Here is a 22,755-nt window from a genome sequence, read left to right on the forward strand (position 1 = left end):
CCGCTTTTCCGGGCCGGAACTTCCGCCTCTCGCGTGACGCCGGGGCGGGCGCTTTACGAAGGCGGACCCGTGGGCGGGACAGAGCTCGGAGGACTGTATTAAAGATCGGACGCTTCCGGTGGCGAGGATCTGTGGCGGGGCTTGCTGGGATCATGGCGGAGAATCACTGCGAGCTGCTGCCGCCGGCCCCGAGCGGCCTCGGGGCGGGGCTGGGGGGCGGCCTGTGCCGGCGCTGCAGCGCGGGGCTCGGCGCCTTGGCCCAGCGTCCCGGCAGCGTGTCCAAGTGGGTCCGGCTCAACGTCGGCGGCACCTACTTCCTCACCACTCGGCAGACGCTGTGCCGGGATCCGAAATCCTTCCTGTACCGTTTGTGCCAGGCCGACCCCGACCTGGACTCGGACAAGGTGAGGGCCGCGCGGGCCAGTCAGGAGGGTTCAGGTCGCCCTGGTCAGCGGCCCGCCGCACGCCCCGTGCCCCACGCTGAGGAGATCCGCCTCGGCTCTGAGCCCCGCGTTCTCCGTCACCAGCTCGACCCAGGTCCGCGACCCCTTTTCTCGGGCCGGGAAAGGAGAGGATGGCACCTTGGCGCCCACCACTCTCCAGGATCCCCTGCCTGTCCGCCTCGGGGTGTCTGTCTGTCTCGCCCTCTCTGCTCCTCTGTGGAGGAGGTTTTCCAGAGCCCAGACTAGTGTGGATCTACTTGCTTTCTTCCCTAGATTCTTTGGCCCCTGGTGCGAACACCTTCTCTTTTCCGTCCCGTGTGCTTACTGGCCCTGGAATCTGAGAGCCCCGGTGTTCTCGGCTTCTCACGTTCCAGAAGCTTGACTTTACGTTGGTGGGGGGTTTACGCGGCTGGCCTCTCTTTCCCAGTGACTTGCATTTAGAGAGTTGGTGCTCCATGGTTTTCAGCCGCAACACGCACCCACTCAGCACTCCGAGAAAGTGCCGTCCATAGAGTGCTTTTTCAAAAGGAAGGTTGCTCATATTAAGGGATGGCTTAGGAGTGTTAAGGAAGGGCTAGATTGGACATTTTTTTCAGTCTTCTAAGTAACCTAGTTTTCCTAGTGCCCTCTCCGAAGGATAGGAATCTCTAGGTTGGTTTGCCGATTCTTTCATCAGATTAAATGCTCCTACAGTTGTGCAGAAACTATTGTGATGACTACATGTACAGGATTTGTGTGCCTGAAGGAGTTGAACAGCGTTGACACTCATAAAAGGCACTTGGAAGAACAAGTTTTTAACCTATATTTTTTCTAGTTCACATGTCTTATTCTAACTTTCCTGTGTCTTTCACTTGAGCCTACATAATTGCACTTGGCTTGGAGCCTTGGCAGCCCAGCGTTTGCCAGACCTAGGCTTCCCAGAAAGATTCAGACCATCTTCAGGATGCAAAGCCTGACCGAGGCCATCCTCTGTGTGGCATGACCTTACGATCGGGAAACGAGAGCTCGAATTACCACAAAACCACCAGTCGTGGGTAGAAATCAAGAGTTTGGGCTGCCAGCTCTCGGGTTCCACCGCCCCACACATGCCCTCCTCTGCGGCTGCCCAGCTGTTTCCATTGCGCATTTGACCAAGCTCTCTGCTCTCAGAGAATTGACCTCCCAGAAAATGACAGTCATCTCCAGGATAGAAATAGGCTTTTGTTAGTTGTGACTTTCCTTTTATAGTGTTGGGTGTATGTTTTGCTGTTTGAGCAGTGAGCCTTAGTGGTCATTCACTTGCATTTCTACTTGAGCCTTTCTGTTCTGTATACTGAGTCCGTTTTCTCGTTGCTCTTGTCCATTGGGTTTTTTTGAGGCAGTGCTGTCTATTCAGCACTGAGACAGTTGATTCAGGGCTGATTAACTATAGTTTGCCTGTTAAGTCAGTTCATCCCTTCATTTTAATCAAGACTACTTTAAAAAATTATACTTTATAGTAGTTTTTTGCAGGGGGTAATTTATCAGAATATAAATTATATCTGTGTTACAGCTGCTCTTTTTCATCTATTTGTGAAGTTGGAATTGAGAACATGAAGGTAATGCAGCAGATACGGTTCCTGTCTAATGAAACGGTTGATAGTCACTGTGAGCTAGTTTTAGCCGCAGATGTGAGCTTGCCAGAAAGAGTGATGCTAGTTCCTCTACGACTTTACTGCCATGCTTTAGTCATTCACGGTAGGAGTGTTCTGCTTCAAATGAGAAGATGTATAAGGTCCTCATTCTCCTCAGTTTGCTCCCCTTTGGTTCTGATGAAAGAATGTCCCAGAGAGTCACTCCTGGATAACAAAGTCCTGACTGAGTAAGGAGTCTGAGGTTGAGGGTGGAAGGAAAGGGGCGCATTTGGAAGAGTGGGATGCTAGCAGTTATGTGATGGAAGAGAAAACAGGATGTTGATTCACGTGTAAAAATCTCCAAGCCCTGACCTCATAGTTAAGATTGATGGACGCACACCTCAAAGATATTCACAGGGCTGGACGCACCTACTGGAAGACTTCCTGCTGGGCATATTTCTTGTGTTTATTGAGCACTTGGGCTTGCAGAGTAGTGCTTGGGTCGTGTTTGGGTGGGCAGACTTAATGGGGAGGAGTTCCCAGACGTTGAAGGCTGGAATCTTTGAGAAGCCTGATGGGTTTGGAGTTTGCTGGGAGAGTGCCTAGAGCTTGCTATTAAAGACAGAATGTCTGGCAGGACCTCTGTTGGGAAACCCGGTGGGAAAGGTGGTGTCAGGATATTTCTCTGGAGGAGTGCTTCGTTCAACAGTGGACAGCCAGGTTGTTAGGGGCACTGGGGGCCAGGCTGTCGCTGGGCCCCACTGCCCACTGTGCCGTCTCGCCTGCTCTTCTGAGCCGGGCCTCTGGCGGCCGTGACGTTCTCTCTGCAGTTAGCCCCAGTGCGAGTTCTCACTTCCTCCTGGTGCTTCCCCAGCAGGGCCGGGGCTGCGCCCTTCATTTCGGCCTCTGTTCGTCTGCTGTCCTGGGCCATTTTTCTCTGCCCTCTTCCATCAGGGACGGGCCAGGTGTAGCACCTCTTCCCAAAAGTGCGGTGTAAATAGCCGGCATGTGACTCACTTGGGCTCGCTCTCTATTCCACGGTTCCTAGCCCAGTGGCATTGTTGAAAACAGGTTTGAGTTTGTTCAGAGTTAAGTCCGTCCCTGCTTCAGTGGGGAGATGCTTTAGGAATTAAAGGGAAACAGGAAATACTACTTGGTGGTTGGAAGCCACTCAGATTAAATAGGATTTGCAGGGGAGGGGCTTCATTCTCTGCCACCGAGCCAGGTCTGGAGACGACCGCGTTCCTCATCAGCCTTTGCCTTTCAGCAGGGCCCTTGTCCTGGTTTCGGGGCTGCAGGTGCGGGGGCATCAGGTGAGTCTGAGGGGTGGGCCGTCAAGGTGTTCTGATGACATGCTGTATCCCACACAGGTCTTGGCCTGTGCTGACCCCCAGGTGTTGGCTAGAGTTTCAGGATTAGAACGATAGTGAAAGGAGTTTCACAGATAGGGCTAAGTGACGGGGGTGTGGGTGGAAGGACTATCTTTTAAGCCGCTTGGCAGGAGAAGTGGGGATTACTTAGAGTGAAACGGCAGATTATGTTCTGTGTGACTAAGTCAGAGGCGAAAGGCTGTGAGCGTTGTAGCCCCACCGAGAGGGCTGGGGTGCTGGTGTGAGGCAGGAGTGGGGGTCCCCAGGGGCTGTGCGTTTCACCTCACACTTTGCTTGAGTTCCGAGTGCGTCCTCAGCCGTGGCCCCGGGCCTGGCTCAGGCCCCTGGCGGGGGGTGCCCCAGTGCAGAGAGGGGCTCACTCGCTGAGGATGCTGCGGTCATCTCTTCACAAGGCCCCTCGGCCCTGACCAGCCCACGCATCAGAGCAGGGACGTCCTGAGAAAGGGCTTGCTTCTAGGGGAGAGCTGCTTCGGGCCAGCGGACGCGGCCACCAGCCGTCCAAGGGTGGCCGGGAGGAAGTGGTCGTCTGCCGCAGAGCACTTCCCCTTCCTGCCGACGGCTCAGGCAGCCTTCACTCACTCTTGGCCGGCGGGACAGTGACTGGCCTCGGCTTCCAGCAGCAGTCAGAGAGCTGGGGTCCACCTGCCTGTTTTGCAGATAGAGTTGCATGAGAACATAGAGATGCCAGCTCCCAGGGCTTGGCCGTGGCCGCGTTCCCCTGGGGTGGCCGCGTTCCCCTGGGGTGGCCGCGCTCAGCTGCTTTCCGGAGGTGCCTGAGGACTGCAGTCACTGGGCCGACCATCTTTAAACGCGCTGACTCTGCCTGGTACCCTGGGCACAGTCTGCGCGGCTCTCCCCAGCCTGCAGAACGCCCAGCACATTGTGGTCTAGAGTTGGTGGGCTGCGGGGCGTTGTTCACGGTGGCCCAGTTAGACTCAGGCCTGACTTTGACTCCACCCACAACGCAGCCTGCCGTGGTGTGGGGCGGTTCCCAGACCTCTCTGAGCCAGAGTCCCAGGGGAGTTTGAGGACCAGGGATGCGGGCATCAGCTCCCCCGCCGATTGCCCACACTGCGTTAGCGCAGGAAATAGAGATGGCGCTCCCTGGGCTTTCTTTACCTCCACACTTTGTTTTTAGAAAGAATGTCCCAAGAATGCTGTTTTATCGCCCTCGGAACTTGTTTTTTGTTCCCATTTGTCGCTTACACACACTAACTCACGCGTGCAAACCTCATGCCGCTGGCAGGGAGCCCTGGCTGCTGGGCCAGCCCCTTGGTGGGGCGTGGGCACTGGGTCCTGCAGACCCCCTGCAGGCCTCCCAAGCTGCCAGTTCTCAGGATAGGCCCTGGGGGTCCGTTCCCAGCTCTGGGCATTGGGGCTGTGCCACGGGGGAGGGGCACGGGTTCCCTCCTCACAGGGAACGTGATGCCCTCCAGCCTGCAGGGCGCACGCAGCTCCTCTGGGACGGGCTCCTGTCCTCAGGGAGGCTGTGTACCCTGCGTCTCTTATTGGGGTCCATTCTGAGGGGCTCTGGTGTCCTTGGGCTGGGCGTCCAGGTTCCTGGCCGGCTTTGCAAGTCAGGCTCAGCTGGGGCTGGCTCTGGAGCCCCTCTGCCGCTGAATAGACCAAGGCGGGCTTCTCAAAGCAGTAAGGGAGAGGCAGGCAGGCAGGCCTCGGTGAGGACGGGGAGTTGGGCGAGGACGGGGAGTTGGGCGAGGGTGCAGAGGAGCGGTGTGCTTGCCCTTCAGCCCGGCAAGAAGGGAGGGTGAACTCTGCACTGGCTCCGCCAGCAGGACCAGGCTCAGAGGAGAACAGAGGGCACCAGGAGCCAGCAGGGCGGTGCCGTGGGGCCCTCAGGAGCAGTGGGTGCGGTGTGAGCCTGCCGTGGGCATCCTAGCTGCAGTGTCCTGCCTGCCCGCTGTGACTGGCATCCAGGGGACTGGAGACTCTGGGCCTGAGGGGGCCTCGCCTCCAGGCTGGCAGAGCCGCTGGGGAGCTTTGTGTCAGGGACCCTGGGCCCTGTCTGCAGGTGCTTCTCTCCCATGGTTCCTGCCTGTTTCCATCTCAGGTTGACCTCCTGGTTGCTCGCCCTCTCCGTCTCTCTCTCCCCTCTCCCCCTTCTCTCTCTCTCCCCCCTCCCTGTCCCCTCTCTCTCCCCCTTCCCCTATCTTTCTCCCCTCTCTCTCTCTCTCTCCCTTCCCCTCTCTCTCCCCCTTCCCTCTCTCTCTTCCTCTCTCTCTCTCTGTCCCTTCCCCTCTCACTCTCTCCACCCCCTCTCTGTCCCTTCCCTCTCTCTCTCCCCCCTCCTCTCTCTCTCCCCCTTCCCTCTCTCTCTCCCCCTTCCCTCTCTCTCTCCCTTCCCTCTCTCTTTTCCTCTCTCTCTCCCCCTCCTCTCTCTCTGTCCCTTCCCCTCTCTTCCTCTGCCCCCCTCTCTCCCTTCCCTCTCTCTCTCCCCCTCCTCTCTCTCTCCCCCTCCTCTCTCTCCGCCCCCCTCTCTCTCCGCCCCCCTCTCTCTCCCCCTCCTCTCTCTCTCCCCCTCCTCTCTCTCTCTCTCTCTCCCCTCTCCTCTCTGTCTCCCCACCAAGATAAGCAGCATGGCATCTGTAGGGGAATTCTGTGCAGGTGTCCTGTAACTGGACTGTCTGTAGGCAGGGAAGTACCTGAGCAGTCCGGACAGGTGGCTGCCCCCTTGCCTTTGACAGAGGTGTTCATGGCTGGTGGGTCTCCCCACAGGATTCTGCTCACGACTGCCCCGCACCCTGGGTGCCTGGCCCCTGTCTCTGCACACAGTTGATACAGTGTCCGCTCCAAGCGGGCCCGGGTCCTGTGAGCCATCTCTGCTTGTTCAAGAAGCTTGGTGTGATTCCCCACTTCCCCTACCCCCTGGTGGATTGGTTCTAAGAGAAGAACCAGGAGCCTCGTGTGGGGGTCCTGTCACACACCCTGTGGTTTGCTTCTGAGTGAGCATCATTGGAGTCGTGGTTGTACCCTAGATTCTGTTCCTAAGCCACATGCTAGGACTGCGGGGCCCCAGGAGCCCAGGGCCCCACTTCCCTGCCCCGTTCCTGCGTGTGCCGCGGGGGTGCCCCTCCACGGCGCGCAGGGCGGCGTGCGGTCAGGGCCGCCGGCTCTCCCACGCTCGTCAGTGCAGCCGCTGCCCACCCGGGCCTCTGCTCTCCGGCCTCCGTTTCCTCATTTGGAACTGGTGATGTCTCAGGCCTCTTCTAGGTCAGGCACTTGCCAAACCATAGAAAACTAAAGAGAAAAGAGGGCAGAGGTGAAGGTTTTAAGTGACACAGAATCCCTTAAATGGATAATTTCAGAGTGAAATGTCTTTCTGATTATGTTGATGGCACACGTTTGTGCACAGATAACTCCACACTTTTGCGTTTAGGTTTCAGATGGGGAATCTGGACAGCACACCTTGCGTTTAGCTGGGTACACTCAACCCCCTTAACTTCTAGCCTCTGGCCGACAGCCGCGATCATGTTGTGTTTCCTGGTGTGTCTGCTGCAGTTGGGAAGGTGGCTGAGAGGAGCCGGGTACAGTGAGATGGAAACAGGATTCCTCTGTTTACAGTCTCGCCTGAGGGCCCAGCTTCACCCTCTCCCTGTGGCCCTTTTCCTTTTTATGGCCCTTTGCATGGGCGGCCGCCTGCTCTGACCCATGGTGCTTGCTGGCAGGGCACTCAAGCCTGCCTGGACCATGCGGGCCGGGTACGGGCTGGCGGGCGCGCTGCCTCCTAACCAGCACCAGGGGCTGGGGTGGGGGTGGGTGGCATCTCCCATCGGGACTCCCCTCCCTGCCTCCCTCCTCTGACTGCAGGTCAGGGGTCCCGTGGGTGCCTGTGGCGTGGGCTTCTCCAGAGGAAGGGCCCGGGCAGGGCGTTCCTGGCCATGGCATTGCCTCTGTTGCCCAAGGCCCAGGTTCACTGTTCACTGGGGCCCACTGCTCAGCCCTGGACAGGGCCTGAGAGTGAGCAGTGAGAGACGCCTGCTGGGCGTGGCCTCTGTTAAATATTCACGGGCAAGTTTGGCAGTTCTCTCCTCTGTGCCTTCGGGTGGAGGCACATTTCAAAGCCAGCACTGCGGGAGCAGGCCACGTGCTAGCTCAGCAAGGAGAGGGGATAGTCAATTAAAAACAAGGTTTGTTGGGCAAGCAGTCTTAATTCTGGCTCTTTTACGAAAAAAATAAAAACCTCAAGCCTCACCACTATATGAATGTGACGTAGGCTTGTTACGTAAACTGAGGGCAGGAGAGAGAGCCTCGAGTCTTCCTGCCTGTTGTCCGCCTGGCCAGGCCAGGCACAGGTCATAAGCTCATGCTTGCAGGATCTGGCACCAGGCGGCATTCCCCCGCTGCCGACTAGACAGCACGGAGACCGCCCTCCCTGTCCTGCGGCTCAGGTGAGCCCGAGGCTGCTGCCTCTGGGACAGAGGGGTCTTCTCTCTCTCTGTGCTCTGTGTTTTGATTTATTTCTGCCTTAGGCTGGATGCCCCAGGGCCACTTACACACAAACAGCGTGAGGGCCCAGGGCCCTGGCGCCCCTCCGGCGCCCCTGCTGCAGCCTAGTCGCGGCCCAGGGCACGGCTGCCCTTGCCGGCGCAGACGCGCTCCAGCAGCGTGGGCTCCAGCATGGGCTCGGTGCTGGGGGCGCGGCTTCTGCAGAGCTCCTGCCTCTGTGCCTCAGGTGAGCGAGTGCAGTCTTCTGGGGGGCGCCTTGTAGCGTGAGCACTGCCCCCCCCCGCCACTGCTGCTCCTGAGTGGAGTCTCGACCTTGTTTCTTAAGGAAGCCCTTCTGATCAGAACAGGTGCTCGCAGAGAGGCTGGGCCCGAGAGCCATGTGGGGGCCCACGAGGAGGCCACTGAGAAGACTCCTCAGGTCCTTCCTGGAGAGGTGGGCCCTTCGCTGCCAGGAGTGGCCGCTTCCCTGCAGCGTTGCAGGGTGCCCGGGGCCTGCACTTCCAGGGCCAGGTGGGGGTTCCCTCCCTGGAGGGGGCGCAGGGCTGGCGCGGCAGCCGCTGGACTGAATGTCCCGCCCTCAGCTGGAGACGCTGCAGGGGAGACGCGTAGAGTGTCAGGGCCCCCCCTGAAGCCCACTCTGCTAGCCCCGGCCCCTGGAGGCCAGCTCAGGCAGTGGGTCCTGGGACCCCCGGGAGCTGGCGCATGTGCCCTGAGGGTGGGTGGGTGCCCAGCTCTGGGCAGCCGTGCTCTGGCGCGGAGGCAGTCGAGATAGAAAACGGTAGAAGTACATGGAAGGCGTGCGTCCTCACGTCCCCTGGTCCATCCCAGAGCTCGCCTTTTCTCCTCATGGACTCGATGGAAAACCCTTGAGGCCTCCAGGTTTACTGAACGAAATTCCGGGGTCTATGCGCACGAGGGAGAAGGGGGCCCTCGCACAGCCCGTTGCCTCACAGTTGAGAGTGGCTCTGGCACCCGCGGGCTCACCACGTCCAGGAGGCTTGGGGGTCCTCCTGCACCCCCTCCTACCGTCAGCGCCCTGACGCTGCACTGGGGACTCGGCCCGTCAGCTGCCCCTGCGGCCTCCATGGCTCTTGCCTCCGGGACCTCAGCCTCATCCCGGCAGGCACCTGCTGGACAGGGGGGCCAGCCCCACGCTTCCTGACTTACGAGTCACCTGCTTGTCTCAGGAGTCTTGGGGCCCTTGGCCCGGGTGCAGAGGGAAGGGGGCACCTGTGAGGGGAGGAGCCGCTGAGTCCCCCATCCTGCCGGCAGCCCTGCTGGACAGCAGCCTGGGCCAGGTCGTACTCAGCAGACCAGAGAGCAGTGGACACCGCTCAGTAAACCGCAGCAGTGTCCTGGAAGAGGGGGGCCGTGGCCTTCTGTGAACCACAGACCGTGCCCTGCCTCTGCACCAAGGGCTGCCACAGGCCTCCACTGGCGCTTCCACGTGTGGGGACCACAGCCTCTTCCCGTGCCAGGGCGTGTGTGTCCACCTCCCTCGGCCATGCCAGGATGGTGCTGAGTTGACGCCGAAGGCCCGCCGCGGGCAGCAAGGGAGCAGAAAGACGCTGGCCCTGTCGGTGGGGGGCAGGGCCCACCAGGTGCTGAGGGGCGCCTTCTGAAGACAGGCCCTGGGAGGCACCGCCTGTTGGGGAGGCGTCCTCGGTTCCCTGAGCCTGGGACCCCACCCCAGTCCTGCCCAGGGAGGAGCCCCGAAATGAGCAGAGCGGCCATCAGCCGCTGTCCCAGAGAGAGTGTGGGGTCACTAGGGGGCGGGCCTGACTGAGCAAAAGGTGAACCCGCCTCAGGAGTCCTGGGAGCTGAGCAGAGAGGGTCTTGTGCACGGCCCCCCTGCCCGAGTGGCGGTCACCTTGCCGCCACAGAGCTGAGACTCGGCTTCACCTGCAGTGGGGATGGGTCAGGGCCAGCAGCCGCGGTGGCTGAGGCAGGCAGTGCTGCTGGGGTCCCCTGAAGTGCCAGGTGCGCTGAGCGCCGGTTGTGGGCGAGGCCCCTCTGGCCGTGGCCTGGCGGCCAGCTGCAGAAACCACCCTGTTTGGGCTCAGCTGGTCTCGCTCTCTACAGGACGAAACAGGTGCCTACTTAATCGACAGAGACCCCACCTACTTTGGGCCCGTGCTGAACTACCTGAGACATGGGAAGCTGGTCATTAACAAAGACCTGGCAGAGGAAGGTGAGTTGGAGGGGGTGGGGCAGGCGGTGGGGGCCCTCCAGCCCCGGGAGCGGAGCCCCGCTCCTTCCCCAGCTCCCTCCTGAGGAGATGCTTGTCTCAGGCCCAGCCTGCCCGCCAGGGGCTGCGGCTCTCACTCCCTGTCCTTCAGGGAGAGCGGCTCTAACCTCGGGCCCGCTGCTCTCTGGGGGTCCTGGCTGACACTGCCTGGGGCCCGCGCCCCTCCCGGGGCCCCCGGGATCGGCCGCCCTTGGTTTTGCCCGCGTCTGCAGACGCCGGCCATGCTCCGGCTCCCGGCACGGAGCTGGGTGTCCTGAGAGCCCGGGCTCGGCGCTGTTTTGCTTGTTGAGCTGCGCCCGCTCCGTCCTCCTTTCTGGCCCCTCTGGCTCCGGCGACCGCCTGTCTCCGTCTTTCTCTGCAGCATTTGTTCAGTGCACACGTGGTGTGTTTTGTCTCTCGTGTGCACGGGCCTTGGATTCACCGCGGGGCAGAGACAGCGTTTGTTTGATCTGGTGGGACTCAGCTGTTTTCCTTGACCCTAGGGGTACTGGAGGAAGCGGAGTTTTACAACATCACCTCACTAATAAAGCTCGTCAAGGACAAAATCAGAGAGCGAGACAGCAAAACATCCCAGGTGAGATGGGTGACTGGCACCAGAACCCTTCCGAGACCTGCTTGGCTACGGCCTCGCTCCCTTCTTCCGGCTGACCAGTTCCTCTGGAGCTGTCCTGGTGCCCTGCCTTGCCTTCTGGGCGCCTCTCGCAGTGCCTGCCAGCTTGGTGCCCTGGCTGGCGAGGAGGGGTGGAGGACGAGCGAGAGGCCTCCGTGGGCCTGTGTGTGTGGCCGTCTCAGGGTGGGTGTTGCAGGCAGAGCTCTGCAAGTGCAAAGGTCCTGTGGTGGCCAGCTCCTTGGCCCATTTGGAAGGCTGGTGGGGAGCCTGGGGGAGCCGGCGTTGGGCTGGTGCTGACGGGGACGGGGGTGGGGGTGTAGGCAGAGTGGGCTTGGCTCTGATCAGGAAGGAAGGGCTCAGTGGACAGCTCTTGATGCTGACCCCACCCCAAGGGCATGGAGTCCACGTGGGACCTGTCTGTACCTGGCCACGGTCAGTGGTGCTGGAGCTGGCGTGGGCACTCCGCTGCCTGTTGGGCCAGTGCGTTTGGAGGCAGCTGTCTGGCACCTTCCCCAAGGCAGGCTCCTGAGGGTCTCGGCAGTGGTCCTGTCATGGTGCCAGGCTGTGCAGTGGCTGCAGAGTGCGGCCCCTGCCCGGGCCCCCACCCGGGGCCGCTGTGCACGCTTTCCCTGAGAGCCAGTATTCCTGACTCAGCATCTCTGCCCTCTTATCGCCCTGCCACTGCCTCCCGAGCCAGGCTTCCCCCCGGGGGCCTGCAGGCCCAGAGCTGGCACTCTCAGCCTCTCTGAAGAGCTTGCTGACCATCGGCTGCTCCAGGTGTCTGGTCAGGGACCGGGGGAAGGCAGGTGATGCTGCCACAGACCCCACCATCATCTCTGGCCAATGTGCGGCCTTCCTCCCCGCTGCCAGCCCCCTCAGAGACAAAGCCTGGGACTGGGCCGGCCCAGCCCTCTGTACCCGTGCTGTCACACCCCCAACCCCATGGGGACGTGGGCGAGGCCCCCACAGGCGGGGCAGCGCTCAGCGCCCTCCATGTGTCCCGGGTGAAGGCTCTTGGGCTGTGTGGGGACCGGAGCACTGGGGCTGTGACCCCGTCCCTGGGGCGGCATCAGGGCAGAGCTCTGGCCGCACGGCCCAGACTGGGAGCGGAGCTGGGTGGAGTTTGGGGTGGGGGTGCACTGCTGGGAAGGCCCACGGGCTCCTGTCTGAGCAGCGTGCTTGGCTGAGCGCTGTCTTCCGGGGGCAGGGCCCAGGCCGGTCCTGCCTGGTGCTGCCACTGGGGTCAGACGCTTGATAAGGCTCCCCAGGGCGCAGGTGGGGTGTCCTCATGCGTTCCCATCCAGCCACAGGTGCTCTCGGGTTTCAGGAACGTGACTCATTTTATTTTGCGATTTAGAAATAGAAATAGTTTTGGAGGCGGGTGGGGAGGCAGCAGACAGTAGCTGCTGCAGCATGTTTGTTGTGCTTCGGGGTTCCTGTGGGCGTCACGGCCTGGGCTGAGAGGTGGGAGGGACGGGGGCCCTGGGCGGCAACGTGCCTGTGTCTGCTCTCGCAGGCGCCAGTGAAGCACGTGTACCGTGTCCTGCAGTGTCAAGAGGAGGAGCTCACGCAGATGGTCTCCACCATGTCCGACGGCTGGAAGTTCGAGCAGGTAAAGGCCTCTGAGCCCGCAAGGGCGGTGAAGCTCCTCATTACCAAGGCCCTGCCCGGTGCTCAGGGCAGCTGGCCCCAGGGACCAGTAATGAGGTGTCGGGGGCTGCGGTTCCTGGAAGCTTGGTCCCCAGAGTGTCCCGCGCGCCTCTCACTAGCAGCAGCCTGTGCCAGCCCAGGCTGGATCGTCATGGGAGCGGGGCTGGGGGCGGCAGGAGTTGGTCTCAGGGTCCCACGGCCCAGTCTTCGCTCCGCAGTTCTCTTTCCTCGTCCGGTCGCTGCTTTGTGGTGCGACTGTTCCCTGCGCTTCTCTCTGGCGTCTCTACATGTGTGCATGTGTTTGTGTGTGTATACGTGTACATGTGTGTCCTTGAGTATATACGTGGGTGTGGTTCTCTGTGTGTACGTGTGTGTGGTTGTGTATGTACCTGTATGTGCACGTATGTACATCTGTGTCCTTGTGTGTATAAACGCGTGCGCATGTGTTTTGTGTGTCCGTGTGTATGTACGTGTATGTGCTGTGCTTGTGTGTGTGTGATTGTGTGTGCCCGTGTGTATCTATGTGCATGTGTGTACCTGTGTGTGTATCTCTGTGTGTGTATGTGAATATCTGTGTGTGTGCATCTGTGTGTGTGTCCGTCCTTGTGTGTAGAGGTGTGTGTGTGTGCATGTATCTGTGTGTGTGTATCTCTGTGTGTGTGTGTGTATCTGTGTGTATGTTTGTGTGTGTGTGTGTGTCCCCGTCCTTGTGTATATAGGGGTGTGTGTATCTGTGTGTGTGTGTATATCTGTGTGTGTGTGTCCGTCCTTGTGTATAAAGGTGTGTGTGTGTATCTGTGTGTGTGTGTCCTCGTCCTTGTATATAAAGGTGTGTGTGTGTGTGTCCTCGTCCTTGTGTATATAGGGGTCTGTGTGTGTCTCTGTGTGTGTGTGTCCTCCACCCCCCCATCCCCTGGCCCGTGTCCACCCCAGCCCCCCAGGCTGTTGGTGCTGCTGTAGGCTGGGGGGCTGCCCGGTAGGCTCCTGCTCCGTCCTGCCCGTGACTGAGCAGCGCTGCTGACTCTGGCCCAACCCAGCTGCTTGCTTCCTCAGCAGTGCCCCGGCCAGGACCCCAGGGAGAAGGGACGAGAGCTGAGTCTCTTCCTCCCGCCCACCTGCCGCCCCGTCCAGGGTGCGCTGACGGTCCCGCAGGCACACTGCCCCTCGCCCCAGGGGCCTGCAGCCCGTTACCTGGGGGCCTCTGCCCACGGCCAGGGTGTCCTGTGAGTGGGCAGTGCCCCCACAAGCTCAGTGTCCCTATGCCTGTGTCTCAGGCTGAGACTCTGAGGTTTGACCTCACAACCCCATGACCCCGCTGGCCCCTCTGGCTCCTCAGAGTGTCCCCTGGAGCAGACTACCCAGGGGAGAAATTAAAGGGCTCCTGGCATCTCCTGGTTAAGGCCACCCCTTTCGGGGGTGTTTTGAAATAATCACACTGTTCTTGGTGCCCCCTGTGAATCGTCACGAAAGGTGCTGGCTCGGTCCTCCTCAGCCACTCCTTGGTCAGCAGCCCTGGCATGAGGAAGCCCCCGTCCTGGCTCCCCCAGGGGGCTCGCCCTCGAGTGTGCTCACACGTGTGCTCTGGCCCACGCTCGCGGGCAGGGCAGAGCACTGTGGCCCCTCCTGCTCCTGGGCCCGGCCCTGAGGGGTCCCCCAGCGCCCTGCTTGCTCACTGCCAGCTCCAACGCCACACTCCCCTCCCTGGTCACTGCTCATCCCCTGTGGGCCCAGCCAGGACCCCCAAGAGGAGCTGGATACGCAGCACAGGAGGCCCGTCCTGCGTGGCTTTGTGTGTGTGTGTATGTGTGTGTGTGTGCACGCACGGGCATGAATCTGAGCCTAAGCCCAGGTGTCTGGAGACTGTATTTTCAGTAAGTTCATAGAAAGTCTCCCGACTGAACCCTGTCCCTAGCTTCTTCGGCTGGGTGTCTCCAAAGGCTTCCCTCCCGGTGGGCTGGTCCTACGCTGGGGGGGCGGCTCTCAACCCATGTCCCACTGGCCCTCTCTCCCTCAGCTGGTCAGCATCGGCTCCTCCTACAACTATGGCAGCGAGGACCAGGCCGAGTTCCTGTGTGTGGTCTCCAAGGAGCTGCACAACTCGCCACACGGCCCGGCCAGCGAGCCGAGCGAGAAGGCCAAGGTGGGTTCACCGTGCCCGCCGCCTGCCGGGCTGGCTCGCTCCTTCCCGCGTCGCCGCTCACCGTCGTCCCTGCGCTGTGGCCTCGCGGGCTTCGCAGCCACTGGCTCACCCTGTGCGTCTGCTCTGTCGTCCCTCATTTTCCCCGGGCGTGTTGGAAGCGAAAGTCGGGAACAGAGAGCGCAGACGCCCCTGGGCCATGGGGCATGGGGTTGCTGGACACCCAGGCCCGCACCCTCACCGCCCCTGCCCTCAGGCCTGCTCCTGAAAGTGCTCTCCTTGGTGGGGGCTGCACTTCTCTGTGATGTTTTCCTGGAGACATGGTGTTGGGGCTGGAGGGCAGGGCCTCCATCGCTGGTGTGGGGGTAGACGGAGCAGATCTGGTGGGTGTCTGATTCTTCGACTCCACAGAGTGCAGTCTCGGCCCAGCACCAGCCCCTCCCTGTGGGCCATCGGGCACTTCTCCACAGAGCAGCTCAAGCACGGCCAGGGTGAAAACGGGCAAGGAGTGGTTGCTACCCTTGCCCAGAGGTCACAGGTTCTAAGGGCATGTCTTCTGGGCTCATCCCTGGGTCAGGACTCCAGATGTGTCTGTCTATGCAGAGTCCAGCATCGTTACGGGCAGGACTTCCAAACCTATGGGGCCAAGCGGTGCCTGGACGACCCTGCAGCCGGCTTGGGGGGCCTGGGGCTCCGTGGCAGCCAGCCCGTGAGGCCAGGCCCGCAGACGGCCCTGGGGGAGGCTCAGGTGGCCGTCAGAGGTGCTCTGAGGGAGTGTGGGAAAGGCCCGAGTCAGGAGGGCTTTACCTGATGACATTAAACTGGGGCTCCCTGGCCTTCCCCACACACTTGCCCAGGGGCACCCCATCTGCTCCAGGCCTAGAACTGTTGCTGTGAGCCTTTCAGGGCCTTCCTTGGAGGCGTAGGCTCGGGACGGACTGCAGGGTCAGCGCCCCCACAGTCCATAAACGGCCGTCCCCCCCTCCTCCAGGGCTGTAGGCACCTCCTCTCCAGGGCTCCACCGGTGAGGTGGAGGTGAGGGGTCCGGAGGTGAGGGAGCTGGTGCCTTGCCTGGAGTGGGGCTCCAGGGGCTCAGAGTCGGCCCACCTCCCGGAGCCCCAGCCTCCAAAGGAGCCTCGTCTCCCTGAGCATTTGCAGGGCTGTTTGTAAGTTGTCTATTTTTAGCAGTTTTCATTTCTGAACTTGAAAAGTTTGCGTAGCCGAGCTCCCCAGGCAACCACCCGGCTCATCTCCCTCAGGTGCTTTTCAGCTGCGGGAGGACCCGTCTGCCGCCAGAGCGCTGGGCGTGACCCCAGATCCCTTTGCCAGTGGAAGCGCGGCCCTGTTTCTCTCTCCAGAAATACCTGGTCCTGGAGTGTGGTCACCACAGCAGCTTCTAAACGGGGGCGGTAGCAGAGGGGGCCTTGGAGCTGTGGGAAGCCGTGGGCGCCAGGTGGGGTGTCATTGGGGGAGCCTGTGCGCGGCCTGGGGGGAGCAGTGCCGTGAGCTCCAAGGGCCCCATCACGGTGGCCCCTCCCTGGGCCGAGGCTGGGGCCGGCCTCCCCTACAAACGCGTCTCGGGGGAGGTGACCCGAGAGAGTGGGGGCGGGGCAGCCGGACAAGGGGCCCAGGCGCCCAGGTCAGGCACACGGTGCATGGGAAACTCGGAGCGGATGTGGGGCGGAGGCCAGAAAGTGGGCCCACTGGAGTTCACACAGAGGTGCCCCTTGGGCCGCGGGGCCCTGCGCCGAGGGATGCACCCCAACCTGTGTTCAGCCAGTCTATGGGGCTTGGTTAGGTAGACATGATTGATCCACGGATCAGTGATCGATCACCCATGGGCCTGATTGCAGCCTCCAGCCCCCCGGCCAACTGACCCCACCCCCATCACGCAGTCAGACTCTGGTATGTCCTAGAGGTCATGGCCTCCCAGGAGCTGAGGGTAACGGCCAGGCTCTGGGCCCGGCACAGTGCTTCACAGCGCGGAGGGAAGGAGAACTCTGCAGCCTCCGGGACCCAGGGACGGCTCGCTCCGCCATGGCCAGCACGGCTGCTCTAAGGAGTCTGGCCCGTCTGGGTGGGCTCCCCTGCCCGCACTGAAGGGTGGGCGCCCCCCGCCCCCCACCCTGCCTGCACTGACGCGCCCTCTCTTCTTCTCCTCCCTGCCGCCCGCCACGTGCCGAGCCAGAGTGACGACGAGGACACGGGTCCCGGTGACAGTGACTCAGATTAAGTGTAAATGTCACGGTGAGCCTGCCGCCCTCGAAACTGACCACGCGCCTTCGCCTCCTCGAGCCCTGCCTCCCCCGCCGCGTCTGCCCCGCGCCTGTAGTTGACAGAGGCCCTTCTGTGCTCAGTCCCCGCGCCGACCTGCCCGGGCGCGGGGCTGTCTGTCCCCCGGAGGATGCCCGCGTCGGGGTGAGACCTTGGCCAGGGCCCCCAGGCACTGTGTGTATCTGCCTGGGGGTGCAGCTGGGCCTCGGCCTGTGCCTCCTAGGGACATGCAGCCCCAGCCTCACGATATCCCCACCCTCTCCCAGCCACCCCCTGGCTCAGGGCTGAGGAGTTGGTCTTGGGGCCTCGGAGGGTGGGCCCTGACGCCTTGCTCCCCGTGCCTCATGGGGCTTGCTGGTGGACGGGTCTGTGCCGACCCTCCAGTTGGCCATGTTGGGAGACCCCAGGGTGCCCCTCAGCCCCGATGCTCATCAGGCCCCTGCTGCCGCCCGGCCAGAACCCGGTCAGCAGGGAGCGCCAGGCCTGCCCCCTCGCGTGGCCAGCGGAGGTGGAGCCCAGAGGGGCCGGGGGCCGGCATCCCCTGGGTCCCCCCAGCCTTGAGGTCTGGTCTGGGGGCACGGGCCAGGAATGGCTTCTTTGTTGTTAGTGGTGGTTTTTCTGGTGGTCGTACGAGTACATGATATCCTCGGTGTGCCTCTTGACCCGGAGTTCGTGCGGTGTCTGCCGCCTGGCCCTTTTAGCAAAGTCTGCAGGGCCTGGTCTGGGCTGGTGCAGCGCGGGCTCCAGCTGTCGTTTTAAACTTTGCAGCAGCCGTGTGGGCCAAGAAAAGGGACACAGGGAACAGGTGCGACGAGCGTCGGCTGTGACGGTCGTGACACTCGTTACACCGAGGGATCACCGCAGGGCCTCACTTCCCTCTTCTCAGCCTGGAGTCAGGCGTGCAGTTTGCGGGTGGGGCCCGTCTCAGCCTGGAGTGACCGCCCCTTCGGACTCACTGCAGTGGGGGTGCAGGAGCGCAGAGGAGCCAGCCTCCCGGAGGAGGGCGGAGGTTCTTTCAGCAATATCCCAGTTACAGCTGTCGCGTGTGCTGGCGGAGGCCCTGACTCCGGGCGTGGACCGCTGTGGGGTGCTGCCCCGGCCCTTTGAGGGCCTTGCTGCGTGCCGGGCTCGGCCTGCTCCATTCCTGCGAGCTGCCTTAGGCCTTCTCACCAGCAGGCCGCTCCCTCCTGCATGGACCCTCACTCCCAGCCCGCTCGACCTTCCCACGTCTCAGTCCTGTGCGCTCAGACGCCCGCCGCCATGCTGGAATCCACGGAGTGGGCGGCTCGTGGCCCCCCAGACTCCAGCTTTTCCTGCAGACTGCCATGGGGCCAGGGTCGCAGGCCCTCCTGAGATAGCCCCGGGTCTTGTCCTCAGGCCACGTCCCTGTCCAGGCCTTTCCCAGTGAGCAGGCGAGTCCAACTTGGGGGCCTGCCCCATCCAGCCTGAGGAGGGGCCCTCAGCCCATCGCGCCCCCAGCCTGGTGGAAGGTGCACCTCCTGGGCGGCTGGTGGTGGGAGGGCGGCCTGGAGGCCCAGAACTGTCGGACACCACAGCAAGCGGCGGCTGTCGGGGTGGGCTGAACAGCTTGAACTTCTCCTGAGTCACTAGAACACGCCTGCGGGGCGTGATAGGCTAGCCACCTGGCTCTGGGCAGCTGTGCTGGTGGGGAGCCGCTGGCCCCGAGACAGCAGTCTGCCCATGCCCGAAGGGCCTCGCCTGACTGGCCTCCGTGTGCGCTCGCCCTCCCAGGCACGGCCCAAGCTCGGGGGATCCAGGGCTCAGCACCTCTTCTCAGGGCCGTATCTCTCTCAGCTCTGAAACTCAAGTGGAAAATGCCCCTAGGAGACCTCTTTCGCTACCAGTGAGGTCACAGGGAAGGTCATCTTACTGCTCTGGCCTGGGCTGGGTTGGCCTGGCTGAACAGTGGCCTTCCTATCCTGGTACCTGGGGTCAGGAGTGTGTCCCAGACTCCTGTCTGGTTACAAGGAGGGAGCTGGCCCCCCAGGCTGAGGGTCTGGTTACAGAAGACAAGACTCAGCCAGGCAGTGTGTGGACGAGGGGGTGACAGGGCAGGCCTGGGGGGCCAGGTGGAGGGGTGTGGTTTGCAGTGGGGCATGGAGGGAAAAAGAGGGCCGGTTGGGTGGGGGCCCTGGCCGCACACCTGTGTCTTCCACCTGGACCAAGCTGGGGTGGAGAGAAAATCAAGGTTTGGGGCCAGTTAACCCCCAGGTGGGCTCTGGCACCCTTGGGAGGCCATTGAGGGAGATGCGGCTGGGGTCCTCTGGGCCTCGGTGAGGAGCTGTCCCCCGGGGCTGCGCTGGTGAGTCTCAGGCGGCCCGAGAGGCGCCGTGGGGACAGGCCTGCGACTGCCTCGAGCGCGGTCACTTGGTGGTTTCCCGCAGCCTCCATGGGTCCATTGCTTCCCGGGCCGCGGCCCGCAACACTGCCTTTCTGTTCACGACCTGAGTCCTCACTGTCTGTCTTTGGCATTTTCAGATTTTGCAAGAAAGGGGTTCGAGGATGTGAGGAACACACTGTCGAAGCTGAAGAGACGTTTTACCTTTTCCCAAGACGCAATGATCTGCCACGTCGAGGGAGCTTGGCCGTGAGAAGAAACCTGCTTTTGACAATTTCTCTAGAGATCTGGGTGTGAATGCTTTTTCTGCCTCTGAGGTGGGTGGTGAGAGACGGGACCAGCTGTCCGAAGCCGGGCATCGCTGCTCGCAGGCAGCTCCTGCTGGGCGGGCATCTCTGCGGGGACCTCCGCTCGGTTTCCCAAGCGCCGCTCGGGCCCGAGGCAGGGCTCCTGACTGGCCCTTATATCACCGAAGACCATTTCAAGGACCGTGTTCTTGGTGCTACATGAACAGTCTGTAACGGAGCCTGGGCCTCACTGGTAGGAGGTGGGCACAGTGCCCCGGGCTCTGGGTGCCCTCTGGCCACCCTGGTCCTTGGGGCAGGGGGTCTGCTGTGCCTCCCAGACGTGACGGCTTGGTGGTCTCTCCCGGCCTCCGCGTGTTCACTACTTCCTGGGCCTGACCTGGCCGGGCTGACCCAGGCTTCTCCGTTTGTAGTTTCCAGACAAGAGACCGTGGCGTCCTTTCTTTCCCCGTGTGGACAGACTCCCAGCGCGTTCACTTCCTAGAGACGCCTGAAAGCGCTGCTGCCTTTTGGGCGGACCTGTCCCATCACTTAAAGGGCGGGACGAGTTTGCCTCCTCTGGCCCACCCGGGGGCGCGGGGGCAGCCAGCGCCCTGCAGTGCCTTGCTCTCGCCTAGGCTGGAGGGGGGGCGGGAGGCCTGTCCACGGGCTCCCGGAGCTGAGACTCCAGGCCACGCTGGAGGTCGGGTGTTGCCAGCGCACACGGACAGCCTTTGCCGGCGTGCGCTCACGTAACTATGCAGTTCTCTGACATTTCTGGGGCGCTGGGGAGGAGCCTGCACGGCCAGCCCCCGCCTGATGCTGGAGCTGCCGGATTGGATTCCTTTGAGGACGGCTGTCCGCACGCTTTGAGAGCTGACCTTCCCCAGCGGGTCGGGGACCTGTGACCCCCATCCCGTCCGGGTGCCGACCTGCCTGGCTCCAGACGCTACCGGAGGCTTCTCGCCTGCCCCTCTTCTCCTTTGCCAATATTACCTGATGAACCAAGTTCTCCAGCACTAGGACTTACCTCCTTTTGTAAGGTCTGTTGTGCGTGGTTCAGCGTTTTTGGCTTCACACCGACCTTTCCATAGGGCACACTCGGCCCCGAGACCCGCCCTCCCCTTGGAGCCTCGGGGATACCGTGGGGCGCTGCTGACTGCTTCGCGTCGTTTGATTTGTGACCTTGACATAATAGATAGGCTTGTGGTTTGTTCGTTTTTTTAATTTTAAGATATTAAAACTTAATTCACTAAAATTTATTCTAAGGGGATATTTATACTTTTGTACTTTTTTAGGTATCCGTATTTTATCAGCTTACAGTTTAATGCCTAAGTTTCCCCTGAAAATAGCAAATAAAATTGTGTATTTATGACTGAGCAGAACAGCTGTTAGTGTCTTAAAGCGCACGGAAGAGCTGCTGCCGCGGAAGCACCACCTTGGGCTCATGGCAGCTCCGCTGGCTGCCTGGGTCCCTGTCCAGTCCGACCCCCGCCCCCGCGGCCAGGCCAGCCCCCACCGCCTCACCTGGTTCTTTTGGAATCGTTTAAAAAGTGCCTATGCCATACTGCGTCAAGCGTGTGCTGGAAGCACCAGCTTCAGAGACATTTCCCTGAAGTCCCCTGGGTGCCCCCCCAACAGCCTCTCCAGCTCCCCCTGGTGGTGGCTCCTCAGGCTTTGGGGCAGTTCCCTGGACAGCCGCCCCGGCTGGGCTAGGACGTCTGTGACCCTGAGAGGCTGGTCTCACCAGCTGATCTGTTGTGTTTCCAGCGCCCGCTTGGCTCAGGTGGGAATTCCCTGTCAGGGGTGGGAGTGGGGCTCCAGGCGTGCCCTGTACAGCGGGGCACATGGGGAGGACTTAAGATTCTCCAAGGAGTTTGCTTTCTGCAAGGACTAAACCTGGCATCTCCCAGCTCCCTGAGGTCAAGAGCAACGCTGGACCTGCCTCCAGGCCCCTCTGCCCGACGGGCGCTTGGAGACGCCGCAGAGCAGCTGGTCTCGCAGCTCATGCCCGTCTCCTGTCTGAGCACAGGGCCAAGAGGAGATGGCGGTCCAGTCCGGGGCCTGTGGTCGGAGGCCCCTGTGCTGGGTCCTCATGACGGGGTGGGGCAGTTGGGGGCACACTGCCACCCACACTTTACAGCTCTGAGCTCACTGTGAACGGCGTCAATAAAGTCTCTTCCCCTCCCACCTCCTTGAGTGTCTGCCTGGGTCTGGGTGGGGCCGGTGTTTGGGAGCCCAGGTCATGGGGGACCTGCCCTGGAGTCGCATGCTGGCCACCCCCTGGGGCCCACCCAGGACCGCAGTCTCGCCCTCCCAGCCTGGTGGGGGTGGGGCGGTACCTGGGGTGCTCAGCTGTCCTGACATCTGTGCCCCTCCTCCCCTAGAACCACTGGACCCGGAGCAGACCCCTGCCCCGTGGCAGAGGCAGGAGGCTGGTGGCATGAGGGAGACCCCAGGGCATCCAGAAAGCTGGGATAGCAGGCAGGGAGAGGCGAAGACGGGGTGGCAGGACCCCCAAGGGGAGCCTGGTGCTCCCTGATCCCCACGTGGCACCCCCCACCCCGGCCTCTTTCCACGGAGCTGGCAGGTGGGCCGCCCTACCTTCCTCTGACCCCACCATGGCAGGACCTGGAGTCTACTCCCCTGGGCAGGGTGGCCTCTCCATGGCGCCAGGACCCAGGCTAGCCCCTGCTCCCAGCCCCTGGGGCTGTACTCAGGACGCCCACAGCCCTGCCTTCCCGCCGCCTCCCCGTCAGGCCTCGTTGCACCTGCTGCCCCCACCCCACTTCCCCCGAGGCCTCGGAGCCCATGTCTGCTCTGGAGAAGGAGCTCGCAGACGGCCCACTCCCCGGGGCCATCGGGCAGCACTCCCTGCCCGCCAGAAGCACGCCTGGGCAGAGCGGAGCGGATGGGAACGCGGTGTTTGTTCCTGCCTCCGTCCCCAGGGTCGGGCCGCAGCAGGTGCCTGCTAAGTGCTCACTGGTTCGCTCCGTAAACAGCCAGGCCTGCGTTCCCCCAGCACCGGCCAGGCCAGCTGGGCCCGCGCACACGCTTGCATGTGTTCCTCTGTGCGTGGGTGTGCACGTGTGTGCGTGTACACGTGAATGGGAACTGGTGTGTGTGTCTGCGTGGGTGCACGTGTGTTGTGTGGGCATATGTGTGCAGCATGCAAGGCCCAGGACTCTCGTCCACTCGTGTTCACTGAGCAGGGCAAGAAGCCGCTGCCTTTCGGGAATCGGCCAACACCGGGGAGTGGACGGGCTGGCTGCAGGCCTGCAGTGGACACACAGGCCAGGCGGA

General features: G+C 62.0%; 1 protein-coding gene across 2 annotated transcripts; it reads left to right on the top strand.

The window, feature by feature from the left end:
• The first annotated feature begins 16 nt into the window (after positions 1–16).
• KCTD5 (potassium channel tetramerization domain containing 5) lies at positions 17–20,834 on the top strand. Of its 2 annotated transcripts, XM_069570566.1 has the most exons (7): positions 70–404; positions 9,973–10,081; positions 10,621–10,712; positions 12,265–12,360; positions 14,413–14,538; positions 16,724–16,782; positions 19,309–20,834. In XM_069570566.1, exons 1-6 carry the CDS (start codon positions 153–155, stop codon positions 16,766–16,768), a joined length of 720 nt encoding a protein of 239 aa, XP_069426667.1. In that variant the 5' UTR covers positions 70–152; the 3' UTR covers positions 16,769–16,782; positions 19,309–20,834. The 2 variants fall into 2 exon arrangements, with proteins under 2 accessions (XP_069426668.1, XP_069426667.1); XM_069570567.1 differs by lacking the exon at positions 16,724–16,782 and having other exon boundaries at positions 17–404.
• The last annotated feature ends 1,921 nt before the right edge of the window (positions 20,835–22,755 follow it).

Source organism: Ovis canadensis, chromosome 24, assembly GCF_042477335.2.
Source record: "Ovis canadensis isolate MfBH-ARS-UI-01 breed Bighorn chromosome 24, ARS-UI_OviCan_v2, whole genome shotgun sequence".
NCBI classification, from domain to species: domain Eukaryota; kingdom Metazoa; phylum Chordata; class Mammalia; order Artiodactyla; family Bovidae; genus Ovis; species Ovis canadensis.